The sequence below is a fragment of the Primulina tabacum genome, chromosome 6 (genome assembly GCF_025594145.1).
Source record: "Primulina tabacum isolate GXHZ01 chromosome 6, ASM2559414v2, whole genome shotgun sequence".
NCBI lineage: Eukaryota > Viridiplantae > Streptophyta > Magnoliopsida > Lamiales > Gesneriaceae > Primulina > Primulina tabacum.
Genome location: NC_134555.1, coordinates 1,415,179 through 1,436,129, shown reverse-complemented (window position 1 = coordinate 1,436,129; position 20,951 = coordinate 1,415,179). Strand labels below are relative to the sequence as shown.

Sequence of the window (20,951 nt, the reverse complement as noted above, 5' to 3'; positions counted from 1 at the left end):
ATGTGTCATGAATAAAAATATGTGAGATCATCTCAGTAGAAACTTAATAATTAATTAAACGTTGAAAATGTAGTTTGTAATTTTGTAATTATAGAGTGACGCTGAAACGATGGAAAATAGGAGATATTAGAACATTATTATCTTGAACACAACTTGGTCCATTTCAAATTCGGATAAATTCCAATATTGTTGTTTTCTCATATCAATTATTGACATGAAAGCAGGCCAAAACGAATACGTAATATATATAACTTCAAATATGGTTAAATTTGATTTATAATATTTTTAAAATAAATCAAGAGTATTTTTTTTTTTATTTCATGTAAATTTGTAAACTGCAATTTCAATAAAGTCACCTCTTCAAAATTCTCGACCTTCTAATTACTAGCTCCAATTTATTTTATACGATACATGTTAATTATTATAATTTTTTTTATGTCATATGTGTAAATATCGAAGTGACATGGTGCATGTCATTGTAGCTTGAAATATGGGACTTCATGTCACGAGTGTACACATTAAATATCTGTATTTAAAAGGATAAAGTTAACGATAAATTTTGTTTTTTTATACTTTCATTATTGCGACTCGTGAACTATCGATCAATTTGACGGATCTTGTTTAATTATAAAGCATAATATTCATTAATACACATTCAATTACAATATATTCCCAAGTGCAGTATTTGCATTTTTATCTCGTAAAGAAGTCAACCGACAATTTTATAAAATTGTTTAGTTTAGGTTAGTTGACTGGATCGCGGCCTGAAAACTATATCTTATGATTATAATATGGCAAAAACTTATGTGAAACGGTCTCACGAGTCGTATTTTGTGAGACATATTTCTTGTTTGGATCATCTTTGAAAAATTATTACTTTTTATGCTAAGAGTATTACTTTTTATTGTGAATATCGGTATGATTGACCCGTCTCACAGATAAAAATTCGTGAAACCGTCTCACAAGAGACATACTCTTATTATGTTTGCATTTTTTGAATTTGTCGAATGGACACATATCACTTTATCAAATCTATCATAGATGGTTAAACTTACCCGATTCATATTTTTTAAACCGTAACTTATTTATATAAGTCCATATACCAAGTTTCATCATTTTTCTAGACGGGATATTTATCGTTTCGCAACAAATTTCTTGCGATAAAAAGTACTATTCTGAGCATAAAAAGTAATAATTTTTCACGGATAACCCAAATAAGAGATCCGTCTCATATAATACAATCTGTAAGATCGTCTCACACAAGTTTTTGTCATTTAACGTAGCCTTAAACCAAAAATTAGCTAGGCAACTTGCATTTTATAATATTAGCATTTTAAAATATGTTTTAATTGGAAAACTATTTTAAAATAGAGTTAAAATAATTTTATAATTTTGCATTTTATAATATTAGCATTATCAAAATAAAAAAAAATATACAGAGAGATAATTAAATCCCCAAAATTAGTATTCTGATATACACTTTTTTGTACTAAGGACGTATGTCACTCAGTCGCAATAATACTTTACAGTGAAAAAAAATATAGATCCTCTTCGCGCTGTTCTCGTTCACATTATGAAGCATCCATTGGGGTTTTCATCACTAAAAATTTGGTCGTTCATGTTTAAATAGGTCGGCGGCGGCGGCGGCGGCGGCCCACTCATGTACTGTACCACGTAGCCGGTACTAGGATAACCTTGAATGTTCTGGTACATCGGCAACCCGTAATCTTGATTTGTGAAACTTCTATTGTACATTGGCATGGCATATAACGTATGCGGGTTGAACCCCTGGAATTCCATTTTGTTGACCTCAACCTTGGTCCCTCCGCCGCCGCTTTCCGACTTAGCCTTCTCGTCCCCGCCCCCGCCGTCCTTTTTCTCAGCTCCACCGCCTTCCTTTTTGTCACCAGAACCACTGCTGGCGGTAACGGCTTCCTTCAATTTTTTGTCTCCGCCGCCGGCTTCGTCTTTCTTGGCCGGAACAATCTCGACGGCTCTATTGAGCTTTTCTTTCAGAAGGGACACCAGCTCTTTCATGTTCGTTGTCCCGATCACAGTGACCAGATCCTTTCCTAAATCCGTTGTAACCGAATCAACCCCTAAAAGAAAAATTGCAAAGTTAGAATCTTTTGTTAAATTATTTTCCTAAAATAAAGACACATTTCAGCCCTCGAGAAATAATTCGATTTAATGACATAATGCTATGCATATACACAGAAAAAAATAGCGTTAGTTGAGTAAATAAGAAATAATTACTTTATTAACCAATGGAGATTAAGCCTAATCACACACTAACCATCGATGTTCTTCTTAATAATTCGCTTAATCTTGTGCGCGCATCCATCACAATGCAGTTTAATTTTCATCACCACGGTACATACTGCAACCTGGACGACAACGATAATAACTGCAGATTAATATTTGATTAATCAAAATTATCTGAAAATATATGCTATCCTTTTTTAAGCCAAGTTGCACTAAAATAGTAAGTCAGCGACCACAGGTTAGAAATTAACCTTTAAAAAATAATTAATTTTAATTATTTAAAAAAATTAGAATAAGTAGCGCTATATTAAACAAATTTCAAATAATTTTAACATTAAATAATATTTTGTTAACATTTACACAATTATTCAATATTTTCCTTTATGATCGTTACCTCTTTGGGTTTCTTGTCATCACCCTTTTTCTCCTCGGCTTTCCTCTCCGGCTTCCCATCGGTCTTCTTGTCACCTCCAGCGGCGACGCCACCATCTCCACCTTCCTTCTTGGGTTGAGGAGAGAGGATCTCCACCTTCTTCTTCGTCTTGTATTCGACCCTCTCCCGGAGACCCGCCGGGTCCACCTTACCAACCACCGTTAATTTGTTAGCTGCGCTGTCTGCCTTCACTTTCTCCACACCTTCACGATCAAATCGGACGCAATAAATTTTTGTACAGCGATTTCAAGAATCCAATAAATAGAATTTGAACGTACGTAAAGTGTAGGAAGTACCTTCAAAATGGCTGACGGAGCGTTTGACTTTCTTGGCGCATCCTTCGCAATGCAAGTCCAGCTTCAGCACGACGGTGGCTGGTCCGTTTTCTTTCTTTCCGCCCCCATCTGCCTTCTTCTCGTCTTCGTTCTTCTTCGCATCTTTCTAGAAAAAGTTCAACCCGGAAATTAAAACAATGCAAATTAGAAGCTGCGGGTAAAATAATTGAAAAACCTACGCATGATGATTCATGCCTCAGAATTCAAATTCAGAGGAATATGAATTACCTCACCCATTTTACGTGTTGTTATTTTTTTCTTACAATTTTACAGCTATATGGGAATTTTACGTAGAATTAACAAACGGGATTGAAACAAGAATGGTTTGAATAGAGGAATATGGAGGCAAGCGAAGGAATATATAAAAGATTGGAAAAAATAAATAAGGTGGCTGAGTTATTTATGAAACCATGTGGGGCCACAAATATAATATTTGAGAAATAGCACCTGGTTTCACAATTTCATATTTATAAAATGGATCAATTAATATTTTAGCATAAAAATAATATAAATTGAAAATTTATTATAAAATTTATTTATGAAATAATTTCACATAAGTTGTGTTTAGGAAAAAAATTAGACCACCCAGTGTGTCCGTATTTGTTATGATTATATTTTAGGGAAATCTTTTTGGTCGAACTGATTTGGTAATAAATGTTTTCGGAGAAGTAAATGATTATATTTTAGGAAAATCTTTTGGTCTGATTTGGTAATAAACGTTTTCGGAGACGTAAATATTTTTTAAAATATAATCGTGTTTAAATATCTATTATTTTTTATGATTTGGTTTTTTCTCTCTCTAAATAAATGTTAGTTCTCTTCGAATTTTTTTTAAATTTAAATATTGCCAAATAGAAAAATAATATACGTATTGTTGGTATTTTTGAAGGCCCAATAAGAGCAAGTACAGATTGGGCTTCGAAACACAGTTTGAGACTATTTTTATTCTCATGGCCCAATTAGTACGACTCTATTTGGGCTTTTAAGCTCTTCCCCTTCGCAACGTGTTTGCTGATTACCAACGAATTCTACACATGCCACTCTAAAGTTACTTCATCCACGCCACTGCAGGTTAATTCAAGTTTGCTTGCACTTGCCACTCCTAAATACTTCATCCACGCCATCTTAAAATGTCAGATAAGGATTAACATATCTACTTTTTTTTTCTGGTTAGACTGATAAAACCTCATCACCAAATAGCATGTTGCATATGGCAGAAATACAATAGATACATTCCCGAGTATAAAGCTCTGAGATGTGGATCCTGCTTTTAAATTGTAACAATGTAAATTTGTTTGTCGAAGACATATGGATGTTTATTTGTTGAAGGTTCTGTTTCTTCCATCTTTAAAAAAATTGAAGAGGATTGTTTTTGTCGGTTTTGGTTTGAATCTATAGAGGGTTTTCATATGCTTAGTCACCTTCATGGGTTATACCTTAACTTGATTTTTTCGATATGATGGCTTTTACTTAATAATTTGTATCATTGTATGTAGATTGTGCTACTTGCGATCAATGTTGTAAATGGCGGGAGACAGTGGAGGGACGGTGACCGCTTATAGCCTAGGCGGTTGAATTTTTGTAACAAATTTTTATAGGTAATTATATACAATCATGTAAAGTATGGATTGGATTAGCGAAAAGGAAGTTGATGTTGGTGCTTGTGCAATGTATGCATGTGTGCATCAGTGACAGATTTATGCAACCCGCACCTTCCTTTTTCTGATGATTTTAATGATCATTCGGTGTAATAATATGTTCGTTTCCGTATGTATAACTTGAAAGATCTACAAGGCCAGGATCATGTGGGTGTGTGTGGAAGCTTGTTACCTCGTGCTGGACTCCATTGAACACTGCATTTGTGATGGATTTAATTGTTTTGTACTCCAATTTTCATTAATACGTAAATGTGATTGATTTTATGTCGGCCTCCTACCTCCCCCATTGGTCCTACGCTGTGTATATGCAATGTCTAAACAATGTAATTAATCATCACCTAGTATAGTAGATGAACCACTCGGATTGAGTGAGAGAAGGCGGGTGATTGGAACATGAATCTGCCATCAGAGCATCCACAATGGAGATTGATTTTCTCAGAGCTTCTTCTGAAACATTTGCAAGTGGGTTGCTTAACGTATTCTGTCACTGTGGCATGTTCTTCCATCCAGATGTTGAACACAAGTTTCAAGCTTTCAACTCGCCACTGCAAATTAAATTAAACAGAAGCTGTCCCTGATTTCAAATTCACTTAAAGTTCGACCGGTGCATGTCTTTGTGTGCCATAATTCAGATTCATGCATCTGGGATATCACGTTTAAGAAATGCATGGAGCAAAAAATTTCTGATAAGTTTCTGTTTTTTCTCTGAAAGGAACATTAATTGAATGTAATCAAACGCTAGTTTTGTTTGATTGATGATTATTTATTGTTACAATTTTATGAGCCTTAAAAAAATTCCCAGGGCCACCAAAAGAAGACTAGTAAATTGGAAAATGTGCCAGCCGCCGACAAGTGGGAATTTGGAAATATGTCGGGTTGCGGGAGATGGGGTATGGACCTGATGCACTGTTCTGTTTGAGAGCCGTTCACAACATTTTTTTTTAAAAAAATTTGTTAGTATTAGGCGTGGGAAAAATTCTAATTATGTATCTATATATATATATACACAGAAAAACTATAAAATGCAGTCAGATAAACGATAAAAAGGGACTTTTGGAAGCATATTTCTCCATTTGCTTCTATTACACTTTCCCCAGTTGGCATGTCCACGAGTACAATTTCACTTGCTTTGCACTTGGACAGATGAATATGTACGTACAGCATGTTCATCTCCTAAGCGGCAAGTAGATCCAATATGTGAGCTAGCAACATGATGTATACATATATTCGTACGTACTGTACCGATAATTGCACACAGAGCGCTTCTTGCATATTTTGGATCCATTGTAATTACCAGTATAAGTATTTAGTAACACACTCACCCCCATATGTATGCGTGTCTATATATATATATATATATATATATATAAATGGGGGGCATGTATTATATGCATATATTAGCCAAGAGCTATTGCACTTAGATAGCTTTGTTCTTCTGCATTTGCACCTGCACCTCCTATTTAATTGTATACAATGATCCAGGGGAGGGGAGGGGAGGTGCAGATGCCAGTGCAGATGAAGATGGCGTCTTAATTGTCTAGCTCGAACATATAATTAATATAAGCATGCATACATATATGCATATATTGAAGGTTGTTTGAGATCGATCTGTCCGACATTTCAGTCGCTTTAAATATATTTTTTCTTTCCTTTCAATTATTGATCATCAGATCAATAAACTTGAAAATTTTGTTCCCATCACACACAAAAACAAGTGTCTAACCATCTTCTTCTACATGAAAATATAACTTTTTGGAGGCTTTCAGACAATTCTACTCTCTTTTCTACCATTAAATTAAAGCAAGATTAATTCAATGCCATGCATCCCAATTAAATGTATGTAATTTCTTACGATCTGCTCTTGAAAATTCTACTCTGGTGCGCCCCCTTGGCTGCTGTCACTCTCACCAGATCGCGCGAGGAGTCCCTGCTCCATGGGACTCCTCCAAAGCTGCGCGCGAGGGGTTTTAATATATAATTTCAACACAGTTATACTCATTTCTAATGATGTTCTTGAAAAAATTTTAAAAAAAGTTTTTATCAACTTAAATATATGTAGATTTTTATAATAGATTTGTGGTGGGGAAGAAATATTAAAATTGAGAATGTTTTTTTTAAAATGGATAAAAATTTGAGCCCATGGAAACCATAATTGATAAATGATTATCCCAACTTCATTTGAGGCTCTCGAAAAATTGTGTGAAAATGGAAAATATAATATTTATTTGATTAAAATTTGATGAATTATATTTTATTTTTGAATATTCGTCTCAAAGGGTAAACGTGTCAAGTGCGGCCTTGTTGTCCACCACCAGCGTAATAAAGCGTCCCCGGAGAAAATGTGGCCTCTCTGACTCGCTTTCATTTCCCTTTCCTGTCCTTTCTCTACTCCGATCATCGACAAGATTCCTCTCATTCCATTTTCTTGACGTTCGTTTCTCGTTTTGTAATCCTCCCAAATCCTATAACAAATAGAGGAATAATCAACAATGGTGGAATCGTCCACCCTTTGTATTTCATCCTTTTCTTCATCTGTTCCTATTTGTAGCGAACCCATGTCCTTGACCTTTTCCTTTCAATCCACGCCTCTCCCACTTCGAAAATTTCCTTTTCAAATCCGTCGCTACCAATCGTCACCGCGCCGCTTCTTCGTCAGGGCTTCTGGGTCGGGGTATTTTCCGGATGACGATGATTCCTTTGGATTGTACCCCTGGCAGAATTCTGACACCGCTGATCCAAGTATTCCCGATTTTTGCCTCTTGATTCATGAATTTATTCATTTTTTTTTAAAAAAAAATTCTGATTCAGTATGTGCATTTTGTGCCTTGTAGTTATGCATGTGGCATGCGGATTTGATTGACATGGACATTTGATTTCATGTGTATCTGATTGAAAATTTGACGGGACTGTTTATTACTTATGGGGTTTCTTGGGTTTGTGCTGTTTTCTTGGCAGCGATTCAGTGGATTCGGGAGGAGAGAGTTACTTTATTTACTGCCGATGGGCTGATCCAAATTGGCGGAAAACTTGTCCCGCGCCGAGTTTCTTCTTCTGATGTATGTTTTTGTGTGCTTGAATTACTCGATTCATTGTGCTTAAGTTGTTGAATGAATCGCGTCATATTTTGATCAGGTTTTGTAAAAAAATTGAGAATTTCGGGGAAGAGTGCTGTTTGTATTTTATTAATATGTTCTTATCACCTAATTACTAAAAATGCAATTGTTTCTTTAATGTGTTTACAGTGAAATCTACAACTGACATATGGATCTAACCTTTCGAATGATTAAGAAGATATTCTACTCTTGCCGTCTAACTGAATTCAAGTAATATATGCAGAAGAATTAGGCTAATTAAACTTCCAACTGTAATGAAATCCTATTTTGCAGCATTTTTTCTCGGATGACCACCATTACAAAGTTCTTAGCTTTGAGAATTTGTTTAAAACTAAATTCAACACTGATTTGGCTGTCTATCTTGTGCGGTTAATGAATTCTATAGCAGTTCATTGCTCTGTGGACTATGGTCGTACTTCATGTGTGGGCCAAAAGTCTTCTTTAACCATGGGTATACTCTAGTTAGGATTCTGCTTCTAACAAGTTAGAGATCCTTTTGTTCTGAATTTTTAGTCGGTTTAGTTCTTCTCTTTTCCCTTGTTTTGAAGTAATTTTTATGCTTGTTTAGTTTGCAGAATAACGGCAAGAATAAGAAGCGTTGCTTCTTTTTTTTACATGATCCATTAGTTGTAGTTAATGATGTACAATGTAATAATATCTTCTTGGGGGATATACGTAAATATCTCAGCAACAACTTATCTTTTTTCGAATATTTATTTTATTTTTAAACAAACTTCGAATCCTCTATTTCTTAATGAAGACAAATAAATAGCTGTATGCTCTTGGCACGCAGAAGAAGCTAGGGAAGGCCAAATTATCCCAAAGGTCCCAGCGGTTTAAAGATAGTAACTACATGGATCCAAACCAAAGGCTATGCCTTGGTGCTTTATTTGATATAGCGGCAACAAATGTATTTCTTTTCCCTTTTACTTGGCAAATTGCTGTTGTTGCGGCAACTTTCTGTTAACTTATGTGAAGTGATCAATGTTAGGGACTTGATGTGGGTAGACGGCTTTGTATTATTGGGTTTTGCCGTTCAATTGAGATGCTTTGTGATGTTGTGGAAGATACTGTTCTGGAGCATGGTGGGGAGGTACTTGTTCTATGCTTTGACTCATATCTGTAAACATCTGATGGAATATATATTTTCTCTCTAATCTTCCAGTCCCATAAAATTTGATGAAATGGGCAACTTACTTCAACACTTGGGGCAAACATATCATACCCTCTGATGAAGAGACTTTGAGTCGGTTACTGAGCTGATTGTCTTGGCTAATAATGAAATGTTTGCAAAATTTGGTTCCTTTGATCTTCCCTCCGGGTTGTTTCATCCGTCTTTGGTTCAAATCATGTAACTGTGTATATCGATTAACTTATTGGCAAATCCAATAATCTTGTGATGAGGTGTGATTCATCGTTCGGCAAAACTTAAAATTTTTTGTAAAAAAACAACACACAAATTTCTTCAGTTTATAAAGGGTGCGACTAATTGTGTTCCTGTTGAAACTCAGGTTGTGACAGCGAGAAAAGCTAGCAGAGAAGGGCTGCACGAAAAGCTAACCATGATTGTTGCGGTGCCATTGCTATGGGGAGTACCTCCAGCATCCGAGACTCTTAGTCTTGCAGTCAGGAGTGGAGGTGGGATTGTGGACAAGGTCTTTTGGCAATGGGATTTCCTATAAATAACTAAAGTTAGAACTCTTCAATTCTAACCATAATTGCTGCTTATGTAAATACTTTATTATTGTAATTTTTTTTGAAAATCTATGTACAAGATTTTTGAAATTTAATCAGTTGTATGTACCCATAACCCATATATATTTGTTAAAACAACTTCTATCCACCTTTATTTGGTAGACCAATAATGCATTTATATAGTTACCTCACTTCTCTGCGTGACATGTGAATCAAATTTTGTTTATTAATACTGTTTGCGTGTCTAATATTTGAATCATGCAACTGGACCTCTTTCACTAGTTGTTTAAATTCATTGCAGTTATGTTATTTTTTTAAAATTAGCATTTAGATTTATTTTATCCAAACATATGCTAAACGTTTGATTCCATCTTGTCTGTAAAATTTCCGGTGAAGAAATAGAATCGTGTTTTCTTTCTTGCCTAATGCCTATCCCATCTTTCCAATCCAACCTCCCCCGAAACTTATCAAAAATCCCAAAAGATGAAAATTAGAAATATTCCAACGAAGTCAAGAGGGTTACTTTGTACCTACGATGGCTGTGGTGAATGCCTCCTGTGTCTCTTTTACACCAGTCACCTGCTTCTCCTATGCTTCTCAGTTAAAATTTCACCACCTTCCCATCAAACTTTTCTTCCTCTGCCACTCTGAAAAGAAGGTTTTTTGGATTCTCTTTCTGCTATCAACAACAAGAGCAATGTTTGTGGAACTGTGGAGTCCACTGGAAGTCAGCTGTATTCTTTCTCCCCTCTGCCTTCGCTGGTTTTAGCTTCTCTTACAGGAGGTAATGCTGCTACATTCACGTTTGCAAAATAACTTTTATGTGTTAAGGGTCGAGTAAATTTTTTGGACAGATTAATACTAGGTTTAGCCTTGTAACGCAGCCATGACTTCTTATTTTGTTTCAACATTATCTTACTGAAAGCTATTGACTAATTCTGAGCCTTCTTATATCTTGAAGGTGAAGCTGTATCGTTTCCCAAGATTTTGAAATCTTTCTATATGTTTGAACTTGCATTAATCTTGATTTTGGTCATTATTTTTAAGCTGCAACTGTGATATCTGTCTTCGAACATTTCAGTCGAACTTGTGAAGTCATGGAATCTTCCGGACTGGCTAATCCATTGGGGTCACCCTTGTAACATGGTAATTTCCTTTCCCTTTGATTTTTCGAAACTCCACTGTGCAATATATTGAGTAGTTGGTAAATGTAGAATTCCATCAAAAGCACAAAATATTGTTTCCACGATCAAAAAATTTGATAAGAAACTCAAACTAGTAAATGAATAGAATTTAGTAGGCAATGGAAGTTGGAATCATAATATTGAATGGCTCTTTACGCAGCTCTTTATGGTGCACTTCACATACTATTGTAGGCTGTTGTGCTGTTTGCCATGGGACGATACGGGACATACTTGGGTTTTCATATTTGTTTCTCTGACTGCGGTAATATGCCAATATATAAAACCAAATATTAACAATTTTCTTCATTTATCTAATTATCTTTAGTTTGCAATGAAGTTTCTTCATACTTATTCACGAAGAAAAGGCTATGGCCAAAGCTTTGCATCCTATACTTATTGGAGGAATGTTCTTCTTCCTTGCTCTTGGAGCTACTGGTTGAATCACGTCTCTCCTCACTTCAGATAAATCCATTTTTGAAAGGTATTCATTAATTCCCAATACATTTATCAATTTGCCGGAGCCTTATTTGATCGTGGAGCATCTCGCTTGTTCAGAAAGTAGTACCTTTTACTCTGAAAAATTGAACTTGCAAATGCATTGACTTGACGGAAAATTAACTGTGACAGACATGGTGATCTACAAGAATCACCTGATTCTGCGGTAAAATATAACAAATGCTCCAGTGGGTTCTCTCAGTTCTAATGATCAATATTGACATCAAGGAATCCGTCTCAATCCAAAGGGAGGAGGGATTGTCACAAAGTTCCAATCCTCATAAGATGGTCAAAAGTTCAGCTCGAATATTAAAGCCAACACCAGTACAATCCCAAAATGGCAGCATAACATTTGCTATATGATCTCGAATAATACCACAACTGAAGACTAAAACACTCCAAATACCTGAAAGTATTGTCTGAACTGGCAAAAGAGTGAGTCCTATGAAACCTGTTACATCATGAGGTTTCATAGGACTCACTCTTTTGACAGTTCAGACTATGGTTCGCTGTCGTGGTCGCGGAGATCGGAACGGATGCTACCGTTCCAGTTACAATGAAATTTCGCGGAACGGTTATTTTAAAAAAATATTATAAATATATAAAAATTAAAAATTTTGAAAAATATTTAGAAATATGAAAATTAAAATAAATATCATTTAAATAGATTATTTGATGTAAATAAGAAATTAAAATATTTTTAAAATTTTATTAAAAATTTATTAAACACAATTTATATCGTCATTATATTTAAAATATTTTTAACTATATCAAAAATTAAATACATTATTAAAAATTATTTGTATTTAATTAATTAAAACTTTAAAATATTTTCGATTGGATATATATAAGTTCGCACAAATTTGAATCAATTTAGAGTGATGGACTAATAATAAGCATCAAATTTTATATAAAGTGATGTTACAAATTATTTAATATCAATTAAAATAGAAATATTTTATAATTAACTTAGTTTTTTTCACACTTTGTAATGAAAATTTCTCAATAGAAATAGTTGACTTGCGATCTTTTCTTTATTAGTCTTTCATTGATGGATGCAGCGGGAAGAAGACTCAAGATTCACCATCTCACATCCACCGGTGTGCTTTGCTTTTCAATGTTTCTAGTGAAATTAATATTAAGCTTATTAAATTACTCATATCATATGATAATAAAATAACAATGAAAAATGAAATATAAGTTGATGAAAACAAACATTTATATTCAAGCCATCAACCTACAAATTCCTTCCATTCCGTTCTGTGCCGTTCCGCGTGTCCCGTTCTTTTCCGCCGTTAAATCCTCGTTTTCGGTATATGAAACGCCGATACAAGCCATCAACCTACACACCCCGGAACCTCGTCAAGGTTGCATTCGTTCCGGTTCCGGAACGCCTCCGGCCGTTCCGTTCCCGTTCCGGCGAACCATGGTTCAGACAATACTACCAGCATTGTTTGATGTAAAACCAAGATGGGGTTATATTTACTTTATTTGGAAATTTCAAGATTCATGTTTTCTTGGTCATACATAGTATGTATGATTCTGGGATTTGTTTGTTTTGTGTAGGGGAATCCAGGATTGCGCAATGTTCCTAGTTCATGCAGCCCTCGCCCTCGGGCTTCAACTTGGCCTCCAGTTACCAATCCCTTGCGATCAAAGGCCTCTTTGTTTTTTTTTTTTTTTCTTTTTACACAAATCATTTATAGTTTACTCTTTCGACAGATATTGACAATAATGCGTGATACAATATCTTAAAAATAGCATAAACATTTCATATATATTGATTTTGGTGATATAGTTTCACCTAATTTTTTCTTTGAAATGCTTTTTTTTTTGTAAGGATAATTGTTATCTGGATCCCCAATGTAACATGAAGAGTAAGTCTCTTGTGAGACGGTTTCACAAATTTTTATCTGTGAGACGGGTCAATTCTATCGATATTCACAATAAAAAGTAATATTCTTAGCATAAGAAGTAATATTTTTTCACGGATGATCCAAATAATTAATCTGTCTTACAAAATACGATCCGTGAGACTGTCTACACACACAAATTTTTGCCGTAATCAGAATACTCTCGAAAACGATAAACAAACATACGTTAAAACAAGAAATTTGATCTGGCTCTCTTGCAATCTAAGATTCTTGGGATCAACTCCTGCATTTTTCTCTACGTACACTTCACGTTTGAATTTAAAGTAATATTCATGTCTGCTCCATTTCTTGACCACTCTACGAAGTAATATTCATGTCTGCTCAATTCACTTATTTAATAAAAAGTTATCATAAAATTTACAATATTATATTACTTAAATTGATCATTAATCAATAATTATTTAGATTTATAATTTTATGATAAAAATATTTTTAGAAATATAATAATAACTATAAAAATGACCAATTGCAATTTTACTTTATTAATTTATTTCATTTTCGGACCTTAAAAAAACATTATCCGCAACAATTCAATAATTTGCAAAAGGTCAATCAATACATTTATTTTATTATCTCTACTTTGGTCCTCTTCTCTCCTTCACAAAATCTCTGTATATAATAATCATATATTGTATCTGTGTATATCTTCTTTCTTCTGCCCTTCGCGTATCTTTTGTCCGCTTCATCGCCGGAAATGTTCCTACCGCCGGCGACTCTCCGTTATCGGCTCCGCTTTACATTTGTTTCCTCCGGCTTCGACCGTTGATCCGTTGACTCGTTCATTTATTCCATATATAATTAACATTTTACTTCTTTTGATCTCCTTTTTTTTTCCTGTTATTATTAATCATTGTGGAATATTGTGCATGTTGTTAACTGTATTTTTGAATTTTTTTAAAATACGAATGAGCAAATGTTTTGTATAGGGTTAGGGTTTTGAATGTGAATCGTGGGGGGCGAGAATGTTTAATAAGATAATGAAGAGGGGACACCGCAAGGTGGCCAAATCGGATGTTGATTATGGTTATATGCTACCGAATCGGAGCTTTGGATCCGTTTCTACGTCTGATGTTGTCATCAACCACGCCTCTCGAAGCGGGGCAGTTTCAAATTCGCATCAGCCTCAGCATGTAGCTTCTGCTGCAGTTGTGCCTCCTCCTCTTCCTTACACGGGTACCATTGAGAATCTACCTATGTTTAGAGATGTTATGGTTGCCGAGCGTCAGAATTTGTTTCTGCGGAAACTGCAAATCTGCTGCTTCTGTTTTGATTTCTCAGAGACCTTAAAGATGCTGAGGGAAAAGGAGATTAAAAGGCAGACTCTTGTGGAGTTCGTGGATTTTATTCAATCTGGATCAGGTAAAATAACTGAATCTAATCAGGAGGAAATGGTTAAAATGATCTCTGTGAATATATTTCGTTGCTTGCCCCCGGCCTTCCACGAAAATTCGGGATCTGAGACTACGGACCCTGAGGAGGAGCCGTATCTTGATCCTTCTTGGCCGCATTTGCAACTAGTTTATGAGCTGCTCCTGCGCTATGTTGTTTCTTCGGATACAGATACAAAAGTGGCCAAGCGTTACATTGATCATTCCTTTGTTTTGAAGTTGCTCGAGTTGTTCGATTCTGAAGATCCGAGGGAGAGGGAGTATTTGAAAACGATTCTGCATAGAATATATGGGAAATTCATGGTACATAGGCCCTTTATCAGAAAGGCGATAAATAATATCTTTTATAGACTTATATATGAGACAGAGAGGCACAGCGGGATCGCCGAACTCTTGGAGATACTTGGGAGTATAATAAATGGGTTTGCCTTGCCAATGAAGGAAGAGCACAAGCTGTTTCTAGTCCGGGCTTTGATACCACTCCACAAACCTAAGCCGGTAGCAATGTATCATCAGCAGTTGTCATATTGCATCACTCAGTTTGTGGAAAAGGACTATAAGTTGGCAGATACCGTGATAAGGGGATTACTGAAATATTGGCCTGTGACCAACTGCCAAAAGGAGGTTCTCTTTCTAGGGGAACTCGAGGAAGTGCTGGAGGCAACACAGGCTGCAGAATTTCACCGCTGTATGGTCCCTCTTTTCCGACAGATTGCTCGTTGCCTCAACAGCTCTCATTTTCAGGTGCTAGAAATTTACTGAGATAATTATCTGGTGATAAATTGCATGGCGCTCTCAGTTTAAGTTTTATATTATTTATGTTCTTTTGTTTGTGTGCTGTATTTGTTTTTGTTAGTAGCTTGTTTAATGCTCTGAAAGTTGATTAATGGTTTCAATGAAAATTTTATTACAGTAAATAACCTTAACTACTGAGTTTATAATGTTAGTTAGAGTATATTAGCATCTATAATATGTTTATTTTGTTCTGAACCTTTTCAATATTCTAAAAACTGAATTTGATTTTTTGAGAGGGATGTCCATACTTGTTGTTCTCTTTTCGTATTTGTACTCTCTCTTACAACACACAAAACACAAGTGATGAGATTTCAAATCAGAGAGTCCATCTCCATCCTCTTTTCATAATTTAAACAATGTAGTTTTATCAATTTGGTCTATCAAGTTGTTAAGATTAGTCTGGCCATCTTCGTGAGGGAGTAATAACCTAGTTAATTATTTTATTAAATTTTTTTCACTGATTGGAACCTGAATTTATGCTGTTCTTCTTTATTTTATGATTGGATTTACTTTTTTTTTTTTTGGCAATTGAAATTACTTTCTTCTTTTTTTCCTCCATCTCAAGAGGATGATTTTGTGGCACAAGATCCAATTTTTTTAGCGATTGATAAATTTGGATGAGGCTTACCGGTCCTAGTCTCAATGAAAATTCAACTTTGTGAAAGTAGAAAGTTCGTCTAAGAGCATGTAAGGTTGGTCTGGAATGATAGATATGAAGTTAAATTAATTTCCTTCTTCTTGTTGACCTTTAATAGTTCAATGGTTCAGTATATTATAACCTTCCAGTTCTTTTTAGCCCAAAAGTAAAGTCATATTTGGGTTAGATTCTTGATGACTAGGTATGTAAGCGGAGAGAAATTTGACAAAATAGCTCTGGGAATGCAAATATGCTTCCTGCTCCAGATATATTTAATGACCTTTTGTTCGATACCTGCGCATGCTAAAAAATATACTTGCTGAAGCAAATGCCATTATTCACTCACTGGCGTTCTATTTCATTATGTTGTTGATGTTGCAGGTTGCAGAACGAGCGCACTTTCTATGGAATAACGAACACATTGTGGGATTGATTGCTCAAAATCGCAGTGTTATTTTGCCAATCATCTTCACGGCATTGGAAAAAAATATCCAGTCCCACTGGAACCCTGCAGTACACGGTTTAACTGTTAACATACGAAAAATGTTTGTGGAGATGGATACCGAGTTATTTGAAGAGTGCCAGAGACAGTATGAAGAGAGGGAGTCCAAAGCCAGGGAAATGGAAGAACAACGGGAATTAATGTGGCAGCGATTGACAGCTGCTGCTGCTCAAGGAGGCAGAAACTGACATTTTTATTGCTTGTTGGTCATCACCTACGTTGAGTGGGATCATGTGAAAGATGGATGAGTAAACCTTGGAGGTCTATTTTCTTGGCTTCAATGGTAATCATCTAAAAGTATTTTGTATCAATCTTGAATTTTCCAAATTAAAAGATGCGTGCAAAGCAGCCGACAATGTGATTTTAGATGTATTATTATGTTTTAAAATTTGCTGAAAATTAAGATTGGCTTGTCAACTCCCTTGTATATGTTATGCATTCTTTGCCTATGGTATTAGTTTTACTCTCATATATTCGAGCTTTTGATGAGGGGAATTCATGCTTTATGCTGAGGTTCATAAGTTTTAAATTTCTTGAATTCTTACCAATGATTCGATTTGAGGGTTTGACGGTTTAAGTCAGCTCCGTCAAAGTTTTTAGATCCATCCCGTGTATAGATAGAGGTCCGTCATATACATGTTACAAAAAAGTTTGTTAAATAAAGGAAGGTATTAAGTTGCTATATTTGATAGACATTTGTGTGTAAACGTGTGTATGCCCTGGGACATCTAGCAGCCTGGCAGTAATTACTGCACATGATTCATGTTGTCTATGCCCTCAACTTTTATTAGATTTTATTCTAAAATTGTCATGTTCTTTAACTGCCTTATGCAGCATATTCTAATATAATATAGATAGAAAATAAAGCCTCCATCCCACATTTAGTCTTTCTTGGGCACTGAACAGAAACAACCGACTAAAATGGAGGTTCAACACTAAATATGTTCGTGTGACATAAATACAGGGTGCATATTCCGCCTGAAACGGATACCGGTGCTTAAATCGACGCTAGGGGTTACATAAATATAATATAGTTTATCATATTTTACTAAAATCAGTAGCAACAACGCTGAAACAACTCATCACGAGCATTGAAAGACGAAGGTGTTGCCTAGAGTTCTTGCTTCTATCACAATTCAAACAATCTGGGGAACATGAGTTTCATTCAGCTACATGATGTGACCAAGACATAAACTGCCAACTTCGACGAGAAGCACAACAATCAAGAATTAGACATCCAAGCTCTTCCGTAAGGCAAAGCATCCCTCTTTTCTGGCGACTTCTTTGGATTCTTGATATATCAATAACTTCAAATCTTCAAATATACTATTTCATAAACAAAAGGAAATATATACAATCGGGTCCCTGATCAAAATTTTCACCCTGCAAAAGACCAATTATCACATTCTTTGATATGTTTTTTTTCCCCTGCTGCACGTGTATAAATATTTATTTTACTTTATATATTAAGTCAATACAGAAAAAGAAATCATGAAAATCTTATCACACAAAATTAATTTGTTCTAAAATCCAGATATTAATAATTAAAAAAAAAATACCCGCTTCTCTATATTATGTTAAAGGTTCAATTCAGTACTTGAACAATACGAATGATTTAAGTATCATGAAGAAGTGGTAATTTTTTCCTGGTCAACTTCACTATCTTCAGGGACCAGGCCGGACTCCGCACCTTCTGTTATTTCAGGCGTCATTATGCGCCCCGTCATAGGATCAACCGGACGAGTATCTCGTGGACCACCTTTTCGTCCCATTGCAAGCATTGGAGGTGGGGGTAACAAGCCAGATCGAAAGAGGAGGCGTTGAACAGGTTCTGAAGGTTGTGCGCCAACAGAAAGCCAGTACCTGCACATGAAAGATGAAATCATACACTTCATTGATTAAGCCGATTTTGGGACAACAGTTCATGGTCACAAGCATATCAAGTAAGTTCTTGTATTTTTCAAACTAAGAGAATGAGAATTATATAACAGGGCAGATGTTAAATTTCAATAATTCATTTACCCTAAAATGAATAACTCGTGAGAGGAAATTGATAAAAATTCAGGAATTTATTTGGTAAATCACACAGCTTTCAAAAAGACCGAGAAAAGGATAAATTATGCCAATCAGGACCTTCCAATTTTCGGTCAATTATGCATATCAGGACCTTCCAATTTTCGGTCTTTCACAAGTTATATCGGCAGTATAGTTAAACAAAGAGCTAATAAAAACAGGTAAAAACGTATTTAACATGACACATACTACTGAATAGCAAGGAAGGTCTTCTCATAGTTATCAGCACGTTCATAAAGGAAGATAAATAAATGACCCAAGATAGAATTAGATGGCCAAGGACAGAATGGTGTTCTACAGAACATTGGCACTTGGTCGAATGGCCATAATATCCAGGAGGTAAAAAATACTGCATTGATACATCAATATAGTACGGACTTCCTATTCAGCTTGGAAAGGCCACTGTGACATATAAATCCCGACTTGAAGACAATATAACGTTAGACAATGAACCTGATGGATGATTTAAAACATGCATTAGCTTTTGCTAACTCGTTTTGCTTGGAGACCTAACCTCAATCAGGGCCAAGTACAGAGTAGTAGGATTACGAAGTAGAAAAAGCAAAACTAAGTTCTGAACTAACATTAATATCCTCAGATTTATCAGAACATCATTCCGTGAAGACATGTACACTGCTCCACGTCGTTCTCATACAAAGAAAAATGGACAATGAAACCTTTTCCTGTTTATGTTTCATCAATAACGACTCATCATCAAATCTTCAATGAAATCGTACAAACTAGCAAAAATTTAAGATGTCAGTATGCCAGTGAATGTCAGTAAATAAATGCATATATACATCATTTATCCACAACGAGTGATAAAAAGAAATGGACTAAAAGGTTGCTCTGTAAACTATATAAAAACATTGATGCAGTTCAATATTCAGGAAATCTACAGCTTATCCTTCATGAAATAAATTGCTCCCCACAAGCATCGATGAACAGATGATCCTCTAAAATTTCATGAAGACATACCTCAATAGACAGATTCGAGGAATAAACAATAATATATCTGACCAAAATAAACTCTCAATCGCAAATCATGGATAAACCCAAAGTCAAAAACGCATTTCCTCACATTCAGCATTTCTCAAAAATTAATCTCCCTCCCGCAAACTCAAACTAAATCTGAAACCACTTACTTCACTCTATCAAAATTCAGACCCATCCTTTTACCACCATCTTGACCTGCATGATTCCATAAAATTCAGAAAGAATCAGAAATATTAAAAAAAATTAAAGTAACAATTGCAGTTAGCTTTAAAATCTGCTGGTGGGACTAATTCAATAAAATTCAGAAAGAATCGATAATCTTAAATTAAAAAAAAAAAAACTAAAGTATCAATTGCAGTTAGCTTCCAGATAAAATGATACAAAATTAAAATCTGATGATGGGGCTAAATCACAATTCGAGACAAAAATTGGATGGGATAATGAGTCACCAGGAAGAGGGTTGTAGTAGCCCAAGACTTCCAAATGCTTTCCATCTCTAGGGGATCGGCTATCAGCGGCCATTACTCTGTAAAATGGCTTGTTACGGCATCCCAGCCGAGAGAGCCGTAAACGCACCACCATTTTCTCCTCCTATTTGCCTAGCGTTTTGGGGTTTTAACTCTTAATCGAATTTTACCGGTTAACTTGGTAATAAAACGACATCATTTTAAACGCGACAAGTCAAATTTTGAGAAATTACTCTCTCAATCCAGATACGCAAATACTAGCTCAATTTTTTTATTTTATTTTTAAAAATGAGTGTATATTTTTTATTGCATAAATGGTTGGACACTATCTACATAATTGCTTAAATATTATATCAACAATCCATCACTTCACGCGTCACGTGTTTGTATAATTTTTTTTAAAAATAATTTGATTTAATATAATAGTTGTAAAATTAATGAGTTGTCATACTGCAATTTGAAATGATTATATACGTAATTGTAAAAAAATACTACTCGAAATATAAGACAAAACTATAGAAAAGTAATTAAATAATCAAGCTTACAAAAACTTGAGCAATCTCATGGCATGTTAGATGAATTCGAGACTATGAATTTCAAATTAACTTCATATAAAATTATATGATTTTAATAATGATTATGATAAAATTCAAATACATTTAAAATAAATATAATTTGAAATTAATCATTTCAATCATGATAAAAACTTGTGTGAGACGATCTCACGGGTCGTATTTTTGTGAGACGTATCTCTTATTTGGGTCATCCATGAAAAATTATTATTTTTTATGCTACAAGTATTACTTTTTATTATGAATATCGGTAGAATTGACTCGTCGTCTCACTGATTCACAAGAGACTAATCATTTTTCAAATCAAATGTGAGCATCTGCATCAATCACAACCATACATTATTGACTTTGAAATTTTGGAAAATATTATTTTCTTCAAGTAATAACTCAATTTTGGCTTATTGTTACA

General features: G+C 35.0%; 4 protein-coding genes across 6 annotated transcripts; 2 read left to right on the top strand and 2 right to left on the bottom strand.

Moving 5' to 3' along the window:
- Window positions 1–1,461: 1,461 nt before the first annotated feature.
- On the bottom strand, window positions 1,462–3,392 carry LOC142548520 (heavy metal-associated isoprenylated plant protein 3-like). Its single transcript, XM_075656879.1, has 5 exons — window positions 3,262–3,392; window positions 2,995–3,139; window positions 2,660–2,901; window positions 2,297–2,387; window positions 1,462–2,099 (listed from the first exon to the last, which is right to left on the bottom strand). The coding sequence occupies exons 1-5, from the start codon at window positions 3,268–3,270 to the stop codon at window positions 1,567–1,569; spliced, it is 1,020 nt and encodes a 339-aa protein (XP_075512994.1). The 5' UTR covers window positions 3,271–3,392; the 3' UTR covers window positions 1,462–1,566.
- Window positions 3,393–6,988: 3,596 nt separating this feature from the next.
- On the top strand, window positions 6,989–10,071 carry LOC142548519 (uncharacterized). The gene is made up of 5 exons (XM_075656878.1): window positions 6,989–7,430; window positions 7,647–7,747; window positions 8,598–8,714; window positions 8,796–8,897; window positions 9,316–10,071. The coding sequence occupies exons 1-5, from the start codon at window positions 7,181–7,183 to the stop codon at window positions 9,484–9,486; spliced, it is 741 nt and encodes a 246-aa protein (XP_075512993.1). The 5' UTR covers window positions 6,989–7,180; the 3' UTR covers window positions 9,487–10,071.
- Window positions 10,072–13,683: 3,612 nt separating this feature from the next.
- LOC142548518 (serine/threonine protein phosphatase 2A 57 kDa regulatory subunit B' beta isoform-like) lies at window positions 13,684–16,851 on the top strand. Its single transcript, XM_075656877.1, has 2 exons — window positions 13,684–15,244; window positions 16,314–16,851. Exons 1-2 carry the CDS (start codon window positions 14,075–14,077, stop codon window positions 16,620–16,622), a joined length of 1,479 nt encoding a protein of 492 aa, XP_075512992.1. The 5' UTR covers window positions 13,684–14,074; the 3' UTR covers window positions 16,623–16,851.
- Window positions 16,852–17,339: 488 nt separating this feature from the next.
- LOC142548517 (small ribosomal subunit protein bS16m/bS16c) lies at window positions 17,340–20,156 on the bottom strand. 3 transcript variants are annotated; one of them, XM_075656875.1, is made up of 4 exons: window positions 19,953–20,156; window positions 19,653–19,698; window positions 18,125–18,297; window positions 17,340–17,817 (listed from the first exon to the last, which is right to left on the bottom strand). In XM_075656875.1, exons 1-4 carry the CDS (start codon window positions 20,083–20,085, stop codon window positions 17,813–17,815), a joined length of 357 nt encoding a protein of 118 aa, XP_075512990.1. In that variant the 5' UTR covers window positions 20,086–20,156; the 3' UTR covers window positions 17,340–17,812. The 3 variants fall into 3 exon arrangements, with proteins under 3 accessions (XP_075512990.1, XP_075512989.1, XP_075512988.1); XM_075656874.1 differs by having other exon boundaries at window positions 17,340–17,760; XM_075656873.1 differs by lacking the exon at window positions 17,340–17,817 and having other exon boundaries at window positions 17,877–18,297.
- Between the last annotated feature and the right edge of the window lie 795 nt (window positions 20,157–20,951).

Bases quoted from the DNA above. Each gene is read 5' to 3' on its own strand.
- LOC142548519 (XM_075656878.1), top strand. From the start codon at position 7,181: ATGGTGGAATCGTCCACCCTTTGTATTTCATCCTTTTCTTCATCTGTT. The intron at 7,748-8,597 runs GTATGTTTTTGT...CTTGGCACGCAG, and splicing joins GCCGAGTTTCTTCTTCTGAT to AAGAAGCTAGGGAAGGCCAA. The intron at 8,898-9,315 runs GTACTTGTTCTA...GTTGAAACTCAG, and splicing joins TTCTGGAGCATGGTGGGGAG to GTTGTGACAGCGAGAAAAGC.
- LOC142548520 (XM_075656879.1), bottom strand. The intron at 2,902-2,994 runs GTACTTCCTACA...TTGATCGTGAAG, and splicing joins CTCCGTCAGCCATTTTGAAG to GTGTGGAGAAAGTGAAGGCA. The intron at 2,100-2,296 runs GTTAGTGTGTGA...TTTTTCTTTTAG, and splicing joins TATTAAGAAGAACATCGATG to GGGTTGATTCGGTTACAACG.
- LOC142548517 (XM_075656873.1), bottom strand. From the start codon at position 20,085: ATGGTGGTGCGTTTACGGCTCTCTCGGCTGGGATGCCGTAACAAGCCA. The intron at 19,699-19,952 runs GTGACTCATTAT...GGAATCATGCAG, and splicing joins CTACTACAACCCTCTTCCTG to GTCAAGATGGTGGTAAAAGG. The intron at 18,298-19,652 runs GTAAGTGGTTTC...TTTCATGTGCAG, and splicing joins CTGAATTTTGATAGAGTGAA to GTACTGGCTTTCTGTTGGCG.
- LOC142548518 (XM_075656877.1), top strand. From the start codon at position 14,075: ATGTTTAATAAGATAATGAAGAGGGGACACCGCAAGGTGGCCAAATCG. The intron at 15,245-16,313 runs GTGCTAGAAATT...TTGATGTTGCAG, and splicing joins TCAACAGCTCTCATTTTCAG to GTTGCAGAACGAGCGCACTT.